General features: G+C 47.8%; 1 protein-coding gene and 1 pseudogene across 2 annotated transcripts in view; one reads left to right on the top strand and one right to left on the bottom strand.

Moving 5' to 3' along the window:
- The first annotated feature begins 2,877 nt into the window (after positions 1-2,877).
- COG2 (component of oligomeric golgi complex 2) overlaps positions 2,878-11,856 on the top strand; it is a 46,420-nt gene continuing 37,441 nt past the window's right edge. For both annotated transcript variants that reach the window (XM_049645045.1, XM_049645043.1), the window contains exon 1: positions 2,878-3,085. In XM_049645045.1, coding sequence (XP_049501002.1) covers positions 3,014-3,085 — 72 coding nt within the window. In that variant the 5' untranslated portion in view covers positions 2,878-3,013. The remainder of the gene's footprint in view (positions 3,086-11,856) is intronic.
- Positions 8,166-11,724, bottom strand: LOC125932630 (rRNA-processing protein FCF1 homolog; annotated as a pseudogene).

The raw sequence follows: 11,856 nt of genomic DNA, 5'->3' as shown, positions 1-11,856 counted from the left end.
GATTCTGTGTCTCCCTCTCTCTGCTCCAACCCATTCTCTCTCTCTCTCTCTCTCTCTCTCTCTCTCTCTGTCAAAAATAAAAAAAAAAAAATTAACTTTTTAAAAAAAAAATGGAAACCCTCCTCTCCTGCAGTAGTGAACAAAGACAACTCTGGTTGCCGTTGGAGGATTTGGCTGCTTCAGTCCAACAGTTCAGGAAAGGATCAGAAGGGGCAGATGGATGATATTGGAGAAAACGCTCGTGTGAGTTCCCAGAGCACAATATTTCTCTTTGCGATTTTTGAGTGTTCCGCAGCAAAGCTGCCAAAAATATGAAAAGTATAAATAGAGAAGAGTGGGAAGGAGAAATGGGGACCTGTCACATTGGCAGAGAAAATAGGGAACTGAGAATTTTCTAGAGATGCAAAGTCACAGGGGGTTAACATTTACTTAGAAATGAACTCGCAGGCACAAGCTTTAGAATGAGATTAAGGCAAGAAAGACAAATTAGGGAATAGATTAAAAAAAAATGTCAATTTCAAGTCTCTCTCGTGAGGAAAGTACAATCTGAGAAGACAGGAGAAACTAGGATAGACTGACTGCCGATCATGTCTTTACTGATTAGGCTACGTACCTTCTTTCTTTTTTTAATGTTTATTTATTTTTGAGAGAGAGAGACAGATTGGAAGTGGGGGAAGGGGCAGAGAGAGAGGGAGACACAGAATCGGAAGCAGGCCCCAGGCTCTGAGCTGTCAGCACAGAGCCCAATACAGGGCTCGAACTCACGAGCTGTGAGATCATGACCTGAGCCAAAGTGAGATGCTCTCCATTAGCATCTGGGGTCTTTCCTGCAGCTCCTGGCTTTGATAGGATGCATCATTACCACAGCCTATGATTCCAAGCCCACTCTGTGGGGTCTTGGCTGTTCCCTATTGACTCTTGGGAGGAGAGCAGGTAGCGGGGTCTTTATCCTTCTTTGCCACCTAACCCCTTCAGCATCCCCGACATCAGCACCCCAGGAGGCACACGTTCAGGTTCATTTCTTTACCAAAGGCCTGGCAATACTTGCAGAAGGGAATTATAATGGAGATAAGGAGCGGTTCAACTCCTGGCTCAGCTAGAGTTCCTCAGCTTTCTTTGAACTATAAACCAAGGTATTTGGGAGCCAGGAATGATGTGGTGCCTGGGATTTGCTTTAAAATATATTCCAGGAGCGCCTGGGTGGCTCAATCGGTGAAGCGTCTGACTCTTGATCTCAGCTCACCTCACGATCTCGCGGTTCGTGAGCTCAAGCCCCACATGGGGCTCTGCACTGACGGTGCCGAATCTACTTGAGATTCTGTCTCCCTCTCTCTCTGCCCCTCCCCTGCTTGCTCTCTCTCTCAAAATAAGTAAATAAACTTAAAATATGTATTTTAGACACTCCCCCCTCCCCTTGTTCGTGGACAGGCTCGGGAAGGCTTGTGCTCTCCACCCTTTTTCTGCATGTTTGCAAAATTTCATAATAAGAGTAAACGAACGAAAACCAAATGATGAGGTTTTCATTCCCTATAGCCACAGAAACATAATAGGGCCACAGAGTGCACTCCTCATGATTGCTCCTCTGGCAATTTATTCTGATTTTCTGGACTGACTCCAGCTCTCATCCTCTGTCACATTCTCTGAGTATTGGCAGGAAGTATTTCCTTCGCGAAGCCTTGCCAGGCCCGATGGTAGGGAATAGATTGTTGCAGATTCCATACCCACATGTTTAAAACGTGGCCAGTTTCCTGTCTGGAGTGACTTGAACACAAGACTGTCTTTGTAAGGCATTGTCTTTCACTGTTCCACCCCCTTTTTAGGACTATTAAGGGTTAATGGCATCTCCAACAGCAGCCGAGGCCTGGTTTCTTAAAGCAAGGCTGCAGGAGGCAAAGACTTGCAGGGTGAAGAGTGTGAAGCGTGATTTGTGGTTTGAGTTGTCACAAATTCAAGGAGAAAAAAAAGAAAAATGAAGCATCATTTGACCATGGCATTCACACGAAAGGGTGGGGGGGCAGCAGTGGAAGAAAGAACAAAGGAAGAAGAAAGAAAACCTCAAAATAAATTTTGGGGATGGGTGGCGGGGAGGAGGAGACAGAAAGTCTCAGAAACTGAGGGGAGGTGCGGCGATTGCACCAATACTGGCCACAAACACACACATTTGCCAATTCCTGGCTTAGATTAGAAAAAAATACGCATGCACTACTTGTCGGCTGTGTTTTGTCAGCAGGTAGCGACAAAATCTCGAGGTTTTAAGAACCCTGACGACCCAAAGTTGTTCTCCGAAGCTGCCCACCCTGGACCTGAGCCCGAAGTGGAGCAGGTTGCTGCCCAGAGGACCTAAGGCTGTGCCCAGCTGCCCACCTTCCTCCCGGCAGTTCCCAGGATCGGAGCCCACGGGAGGAGAAGCTACGCTCGCCTGCGACTGCCGGGGCTAAAGGCGGTGGCCCAGTCTCCCACCGAGGCCTCAGCGCCCAGGCGGCGGCGGCGGCGGCGCACGGGGACCGGAGGAGTGATATGGCGATGTGCCCAACTCTGGGAGACCGGCCTCAGAACCAAGGGGCCAGCATCCGGCCACGGCTATGCTCTTCGCGGAACAATCTCAGGGAGAAGACACGGGCTGCGAGCCGATTTTCCAGTGGAAAGGGTGGGGTGGGGAGGGAGCGCCCCTGACCCTTCCCGCGGGTCCCCTCCCGGGCTCACCCCGCCTGGCCCGGAGCTGGGCTACCCGGAGGAAGCGTGCGCGGGGCCGCAGTGCCGCCCTCCGACGCAAGGGGGCAGCACCATCCGCCGAAGCAGCGGCGGCGGTCCGCGCGCCGCTCTTGGCGGCCGCAGGCGGAGGCGGACCCGCGGCGTCCTCGCTCATTGGCCACGGCGCGGGCGCTGCCATGTTGGCGGAAGCGGTGCCTCTGTGCCGTGGAAACTGGCCGTGGCTGCGGCCGCAGCGTCCGAGCGCGCAGCCTCCTGCTTCTCCTCGCTCGAGTCTCGGCGCCGAGAGGCGGCGGCCGGCGGGATGGAGAAAAGTAGGATGAACCTGCCCAAGGGGCCGGACACGCTCTGCTTCGACAAGGACGAGTTCATGAAGGTGCGCGCCGGGGGCTCCGCTCCCTGGAGCCGGGCCGTGGGTGGTCTGCCCTCCTTTGCCCTCCGGGGCCTCTCCTCGGGCCTCTCCTGCGCGCTTCCCGGGCCGCGCCCGCCGCGGACGGGCCCTCGGCGCGGGGACCTCGCTGCGCTTCGCAGTGAGTCTCTTGGCCTCGGGTTTGGTAGGTGCAGCGTGGAGACAGCACTTCTGTGAAATCGCGCATATGGAGTGAAAAGGCCTGAAAGTTTTGAGCTAAACGTAAACGCTCCTGTTAGGACCCGACTCTGTTACCGCGCGGGGTGCGGTCAGATTGCCGGCCCCCTTGTCTGACAGCAGCTTGTTGCCAGTGCCTTGCCCCTAGAAGCTCGGTGAGCGTGTCTTGAAAACGTCTCTAAGCGTACGTGCTCACCCAGGGATCGGGTCGGGTAAAAAAGGCCCGTAATCTAAAGTTTTTGCCTGACATTCGTCTATAGCTCCTGGAATGAGAGATATAAAGACTGTACTGTCCTTACTTCTGTTTCAGGGCTACAGAGCGGACCATTGTCCTTTTCTAAAGTTGCCCTATTTCTCTTCCTAAGGTGAACTTGAAACTTGTCTGCGGATAATTGTAGGACATAAACGTACTGATTAGAGATCTAAACTGAGAACGTTTTACTGACGATAAAGGTTCATCAAAGCACAGCCTTGAAAATGTCCAAGATTTGAATCAGAGCCAGGAGGAACTTTGCATACCCAGTTTGTGTATCCCTCTGGGTCTGTACTTAAACTATCAAAAAAAAAAAAATGTGTACTTTTTAAGGACTGGGATTTTTGACACCACTTAGTAGCTGGCTTCGGTGTTTAAAAAGTTAAAAGTTTTGGTTCTGTAGGCACCTAAAATTTTGAAAGAGTGAGTTTAAGTGTCTTATTTTTTGGTGGCTTCAACTCCTAATATGTTTTTTTTTTTTCCTTTTCAAGGTTAACCAGCTTTTGATATTGCATTCAGATCATATCTCCCAAACTCTGGCCTTAAAAAGCATTTCTATCTGGATCCTCTGTATTGTGGCCATTGTTGTTTTTAATATGTAGGGCTGTCTAGACCGAGGAAGAAGGTATTCTTGTTCTTGTACAGTGGTGTTTCTAAACCACTGTAATAAAAGGTGTAACTCGAATGGAATGTCTAAACTTTTTTTTGATGTGTATTTATTTTTAAGAGAGAGAGAGAAGGAGATAGAGCATGAACAGAGGAGGGACAGAGAGAGAGGGAGACACAGAATCTGAAGCTGGCTCCAGACCCTGAACTGTCAGCACAGAGCCTGATGCGGGGCTTGAACCCACGAACTGTGAGATCATGACCTGAGCCAAAGTCGGACGCTTAACCGACTGAGCCACCCAGGTGCCCCTCGAATGGAACGTCTAAAAGAGAGTACAAAGTGAATTCACTGATCCGGAAGCCCTTTGCTAACTAAGGATACATGATGAGGAGAGATCACAGGAGCATTTTCTCAGACTTCCCTAGCCCCGCCATGTTTCTCACTGTGAGCTGACAAAATGCTTTTGGTCAAAGCAGGTTCAGAAAATAGAACTCTCAGAATAGAAGTCCTAAAGTAGCGCTTCGAGGTAGGGAGAGAGCACACTGGCCAAGTGGCTGGAATCCCAGCGGCTCCGTGTTCTTTCACGGCTCTAAAACTTCCGAACATGCCACACAATCTGTAGGGCTAATTAACGTGACCACTTCGTTGGTAGAAGGAAAATACACGGAACAGCTGTTGATTTTCTGGGTGGGACCTGGAGATAAAGGTTACCTGCAGCGTGGGTTTCCTTCAGAGGGACGTTTTAGAAGTTACAGTTCCGTGGCAGAAAGGATGGGTGGAGAGCTTGCCGTTGGGGTTCTGTTTCTACACGTTTTGTAACTGGAGAGGTTTTGTGCCCGAGGGAGAGGGAGAGAAAATCGTATTTTCCCTGGGAGAGCGGAGGTAACTTGCAATCCGGTCAGTTGACTAGAAATGGGCCCTCAGTCGGTCACACGCGAGGTGGACCTCCTTGGGCAGTGGTAGCAGTTGCTCATCGGTCAGCAGACACTCACTGATCACCTGCTGGGTGCCAGCCAGCAATTTGGACGTGGTGGTACAAAGCCAGGGAACACACGGCATTGGCTCTTGAGCGTGGTGGTAGGATGAACGTGTGTGCCCAGAATCCACCCTTAGTCCAGAGAGGCCGGGGCCTGGAAGAGTGGCCAGGAATGAGACCAGCAAGGAGGCCAGGTGCATGGGGTGGGGCTGCAAGTTGTACCTTGAAGGCTGCAGCCAGGGGTCTAAGTGGAGACAGTACCCATCGTGGAGTTACGGTCAGGTTTAAAGCGGGAAGTTTCATGGTCCCGCCTGTTGCGTTGGAGCTGAGTGGCGGCAGGAGACTACTTACAAAGTTATTTCCGTGGTTTTTATGAGACCTAAGGAGAAACACAGAGGAGGGGAAAGGTTTGTGAAAGACGTAGGTGGTCAACACACAGGAGCGGCAGACCCGGAAGGGCCACTTGGGGCCGAGGGGGTGGCAACATCATTCTTTGTGACCTTAAAAATACCAAGATCCTTAGGCCTGACAGCCAACTCATAGACGAATAGGACGTAAGGTGTTGGCAGTAGGGAGAGAAAGTGGCGATGCCGACCAAGGTAAGTTAGACCCGTTTGCGTGGGTGTGCTGTTGACGTCATGGCCCTCCCCTTCCATCCCGATGTATGACCTCATCTCCAGTTTGACAGAAAAAATAGCGGCCATCAAATGGGAACTCCTCCGTCTTGCTGATAACAAGCCCATCCTTGTGTTTGTTCCCTTCCCCTCCTTCCCTGGTCTGTGGAGGGGCTCTCCTCCCTCCTCCAAGTAGCTTTTCACCCACGCCTGGAGCCCGTGCCCTCTTGCTTCCTCAGCACCCTGTTCGTACCCTCTCCTGCACTCCTTCCTGTTGGTTTGCACCCCTGCTCCCCTTTTAGCCTCTTCCACTTGGCCCTCCCGCCTCGAGGGGTCGCCCTGACACTGGAGCACATCACAGCCGGTGCTCAGGGGTCGTCTTTACTTTCTCACTTGTCACTCTTAGGGGACCCTCATCCCACTAAAGAGTCCTTACGAAGTTAACCGGATGTAAGTCAATCCCGCTGGCCTTTTTTCTGTCTCCTTACTTGCCCTCCCGGCAGACCAAACGCTCTGCATTGCTTTCTGTCTTTCTTCCTCTCTCTCTGGTCCGTCTCCTGTCTCCTGTAGCTGATGAATGGCTGGTTATGGGCTCAGTTACGTGTCCTCTCCTTGCCCCAGATGGCCCTTCATGCAGCTTTAGTGACCAGCTGTAGGCAGGGGAGGCAGATGCCTCTCTGGCCCAGATGTCCCCTGAGCTCCAAACCTATGTACTGCATTTGTTGTCTCTTCTTGGATGTCTCTGTGGTCCCTCAAACTTACCACGTTCGAAACTGAATTGGTGAGCACCTCCTCCCCTGAAAGCCAGCTTTCTTGTCCTATTGCCCGTCTCAGTACATGCTCCACCATGCATCGAGTTGTAAGTCCGCAAACCGGAAGTCCCTTCCTCCCTCCGTCGCTTTTCCAAAATCCAGTCTGTTACCAAGTCCCGTGGATTTCACTTCCTGAATACCTCTTGAATCCATCTACTCTCCATCTTTTCGCGTACCTTCACGGTGCTATCTGGCCATCACACCATCAAGGCCTCTTACCCGGTCTCCTTGCACCCGTCCTCGCCTGTTTCTAGTCCCTCATCTACACTACAGGCAGAGCGCTCTTTTCGAAACATGTATCTGGTCTCGTGTAACAGGTGGTTGGTTAGTCCACAGGCTCATGAGGAAACATTTTCCAAAACATTTGAGCCTATTTCAAAGAGGCTCATTCCCCTGCGGGATAGTTTTGATTGGCAGGCAGTGTACTGCGTTTCTATGCTGAGCCAGTCTGCTTCTTCTGAACTGTATCAGTTCCTTTCCTGCACCCCCAGTGCATAGTGGCTTTGTTGGCACCCTGGGTAGGCACACAATACCTTTTTAATGAGAAGCGCCATCAGGAACCCTCTTTATGGTGACTGTAAGCATCTACAAGAGAATACAGATCTAGGGGGTGAGTCACTGAGGCTCCTCCCTTATTGTAATTGGGTGAATTGGGGATATTGAAGCAGGAAGTGTGTCAAGGGCGTTCCTGTTTTCAAGGAGCGTGTATTCTAATGGGGAAATAGAAAAGGGAAAAATGACCAGCTGCTCAGATCTTGTATTTTGCTGGTTGAGTGGCTGTGACCTGGAGACGTGGGTCTCACTTTCAGCCCTGCTGTCCGTTGGCCTGTGACGTGGGACCGATCACTTGCCTCTGGGCTTCGGTTTCCGCAGTATCTGCATAATCTCTGCAGCCTCTTCCAGCCCTTGACATTTCATGCTTCTGTGAAAGAAGGACGGTAGTCACTTTTTCTGGTTTGAAGACAAGGAAACTGAGGCCTGGGGTGGCGTGACTTCCCCTAAAGTCACACAGTTATTTGGGGGCACATCGCGGGCCTTATCTCCTGACCCCCATGCTTCAGTCTTGGGAAATAATACTGTATAACATGTTCCTTTCCAGAGGCCACAGGTGGGAACTTTGGGAAGTGGGATAATCGGAATATTGAGAACGGCCCGGAAGATGGCACAGAGTCTGAATGCGTGCATTCCACCAGTACGGAAGAGACCGAGGGCTGCCTCCTATTTTAGAAGAAATCCTGACAAGGCTGGTGATCTGGACTCTTGGCCTGTAGCTTAGGTACAGTAGAGGAGACGAGAGGGAAAAGGTGGCCTGTTCGAGGTGGACTTCGTTGACGGCACCTAGAAACTGACAGAGCGACTGACAGAGAAGGAAAAGAGGAAAGTGGCGAAACGCAGACAGTCTGAAAGCGGGTCCGCGGCCGATGCCCAGTGACCTCCATCCCGGGGAGTGCCTTCATCTCACAGGAGCTGAGCGCTCAACCTTGTAGGTTCTTAGTTTGATGCCACGTCTCGATGAAAAGTTTCCTTTCTCTTCCGCATCAGTTTGAGACATCATAATATTTTTGAGACTGACTGCCACAAAAAAATTTGGATTAGCCCCATCTAGAACTTAGGTTACATTTCATTTTCATAGAAAAGTTTACTGATGTGAACTACTTTGGATGATAGGTAAGTGACATTGGACAAAGTTTATTTGATTGGCACTTTTGCAAGACGAGGTTCTTGCAAAAAAGTGGTTTTTTGGTTGTCCTTGCTTTTGATTTTCATCTTTTTTTTTTATGTGAGCAGTCCTCTGATTTATAAAAAGATCCAACAAAATTTAAAATGATACAAAACGTCAGTTTCAAAACAACGTCAGAAAGTGAGTGTATTTAACCGTACTCTGCTCATAACAGAGCAAGTGGGTAAGTAGGATAATTCATGCTGTGGCATATTGCTGTACAAAATGGAAACAAAGAGTTGGTAAAGGAAGGCTCAGGAACCCTCTCTTTTAAGAAATAGAACTGAGGGGCTCCATAATCATCGGGCATGCGCTCAACACTGTACCTGTGGTTAGAAATGTACGTGATGGGAACTCCAGGGATCTTCCAGATCCTTCCTTTAAGGTCTGGGTCCACTGAGGCCACAGTGTCAAACTTGTACTGAATTACTCCCTGGATGAAGCAGTCCTCTGCATGGGTCCCTTTGTGTGTGCGTGGTCGTCGTTCACATCTTGGATCCTTGGCAGTCCTTAGAGCCACCCGTTCTGCCCTAATTCCTCAGTTTCAGCCATTGCACAGTCCGTTCTACAGGGGATACACTTGGCATACACACGGTCCATCACTGATTGTACTAAGCCAAGTTTGGCTTTCGTGGAAGAGTTGGTGAAGTTGGCATCAGCCAGGATGTGGTTGCATCACAAGAATAAGCAGGAAGGGTGTTGGGGGACTTCTCCTTGAGTGCACTGAGATCTTTCTTTTCTTTCTTTTTAGGTTTTAATCCTTCTCTTCAAGCCTCTGATCTCAGAGACTGAGCATTTGCTTCATGGTCACGTACTTTCTTGCTTGCTTTTGCTTCCCCGTGTTCACGCTGCAGTCTTGTTTTTCCTTGCTTTTGATTTTCGAATCCACTCTTTGTAATCCTGTTAAAAAATTTCTCATTTGAATAAAATGTTGCACTTCTAGCCTACCGAGTTATTGATTATTAGTAATACTCAAATTTTGAGAGCAAGAAGATCTTTTGGTTATTTAACTAGTTTGATAGCATTTAGCATCGAATTTCTTAAAACATTTAAACAGATTAATCACAAACTGGGACGTGGGCTCTTTTTTTTCTTTTTTTTTTTTAAATTTTGTTTTTAAGGAGTCTCTACACCCAACGTGAGACTCGAACTCACGCCCCGGAGACCAAGAGTCATACGCTGTACCGACTGAGCCAGCCAGGTGCTCCTTGGGCTTGGGCTTGGGCTTTTTTTTTTTTTTTTTAAGTTCCTCAAGCAATTCTAACGTACGACCGATGTTGAGAACGCTGGAACTAGATAATTCCACTAAGTAGCTCAAGAAATTAAGTTGAAAAAGTAAACCCAACATAGATTATGATTAGTGTTAAATTGAGGGGAAAAGGAGAGAGAAAGAGAAGAAATCAGCTGGAACAGCATAATTAGGTGCTCAAATACTTGTTAGATGGGTGAATAAATTTACAGAATATAGGTTTCCTTTGCCTTCTCATAAGTATGTCAAACGGGTATATGTATATATATATATATATATATATATATATGGAATGAAGGAGTTAGATATAAAATTGATTAAAATAATGTTGGAACAACAGCAACAAAATGTTAGAACAGATGTTGCTTAGAATTTAAGTGTTACTATTTCATGATACTTTTAAGATGATCTTTCTATAGATGGTGGAAAGAATTCGTTAGCGTATGTTTTTAAACTTCTCAAGCTTGAATAGCTTAGTAACCAAATAAAGTTGTGTTTGGGAGACACAAGTCCTAGGCCATGTCATGTGCCCGTCACCCTGCCACAGTGAGAGATTAGAGGACAGGGATGCGAGGGAAGAGCTCCAGGGACCTTCTTGCATACATGCTGTTCCCTCGGGCAGGAACACTGTTCCCACACTTTCCCCAGGCCAGCTCCATCATGTCATTTGGATCTCAACTCAGATGTCTTTGTTCTGTGTCTTTCCTGGTCATGCAAGTTCAGGTACCTCCCTGTCTCATCACTCACCTTCACAGTGTCCCATTTTCTTTGTGACTTTGATCACTATTCATTAGTATCACATTTATTTGTTTACATGTTTGTTTTCTCATTTCTGCATTAGAATATATGTTCCTTAAGAGCAGAGACCTTCTCATGGCTGTGTCCCCAGGTTTTAGAGCAGAGCTCGAGTTGTGTGGCCAATATTTAAGTAATATTTTGGGGATATACAAGGACTTTTATTCGTCTCTGTTGTCCTCTGGTCTTCAAGAAGGTTGGTAACACACACATGGGCTCACACTAATTTCTTAGGTCTTTTGAGCTGTATTTTATGTAATGTGTGGGTTAGCGTTTATTTTGTATTTGTGTCTCGATGAAACGGAATCTGTTTCAGGGCAGAGATCATAAATTTTGTGTGCCTTCTTCGTACCTCCCATAATTTGTAGATGCAGAATGGTAGTGCCTGGGGCGGGGGGTTCTGTTGTGGATGTGGTAGGTAGTGACTTTACATTTCCGTGTATTTGGGGGAACGTTATACTGCTTGGCAGCTTAGAGCATTTTGACCTTTCCACAGTCCTGCGCAGTTATCCCCGTGTTAAGGATACTAATATTTGGGTCTTTGGTAAGTTTTAAATGCTTAATTCCCTGGTTATTTTGTATTCGTCTTTGCCGTCCCGGAATGCAAAGGCATTAAAGTAGCTCAACTTTTAAACTCTATTTGCTTTTAAATTTGAGTGATGTCACCGCTACTCTAGTGGTTAATGGTTCTTAAATTGTCTGCGACTGGTCTGTTTTGCTGATTTAATATCCTGTGTTCTAGCACGTCTTGTGATTTCACAACTTCTGGCCTTTTGGGGCATTTGTACTTTACCTGGGTTCAAGTAGGAAATACCGCTGAGTATAAAGAGAAACTATTTTTCTTCTTATTTCAGGGCTTACAGACCACAAGTCTTGACTCCTTCCAGCTTTTCAGACATGGGAGGTTTTAATGTTTATTTACTTTTGAGAGAGAGAGAGAGCGAGAGAGCGCGAGCATAAGCTGGGGAGGGACAAAGAGAGAGGGAGACACAATCTGAAGTAGGCTCCAGGCTCCGAGCTGTCAGCACAGTGCCTGATGTGGGGCTAGAACTCATGAATCATGAGATCATGACCTGAGTCGAAGTCAGATGCTCAACCGACTGAGCCACCCAGGCGCCCCTAAACTAGCGTTACTTTAGATTTTTTAAAGTATCTGCACATTTGACTTGTTGATGCTTAAGTTGTTTCATTTTTCCTTGAGATGTAATTCACGTGATATAAAATTTACCGTTTTAAACTGTATTCTTCACTGGTTTTTAGTACGTTACTCCACAGTGCATCCGTCACCACTGTCTAATGCTAGAACATGTCCTTCCCCCAAAAAAGAAACCTATCAGCTCTGATTCTCCCCTCCCCCCGTTCCTTGGCAACCACTAATCTACTTTCTGTTTTTATGGATTTGCCTGTTCTAGAACATCTCCTATAAATGGAATCATATGATATGCAACCTTTTGTATCTGGCTTCCTTTAACCTTAGAGTAGAATGTTTTCAGGGTTCATCGATGTTGCAGCACGTAACAGTACTTTATTCTCCC

The sequence above is a fragment of the Panthera uncia genome, chromosome D2 (assembly GCF_023721935.1).
Source record: "Panthera uncia isolate 11264 chromosome D2, Puncia_PCG_1.0, whole genome shotgun sequence".
In the NCBI taxonomy this organism is placed as follows: Eukaryota; Metazoa; Chordata; class Mammalia; order Carnivora; family Felidae; genus Panthera; species Panthera uncia.
The sequence above is the reverse complement of the archived record's forward strand: the minus strand, read 5'-3'. Positions and strand labels throughout refer to the sequence as shown.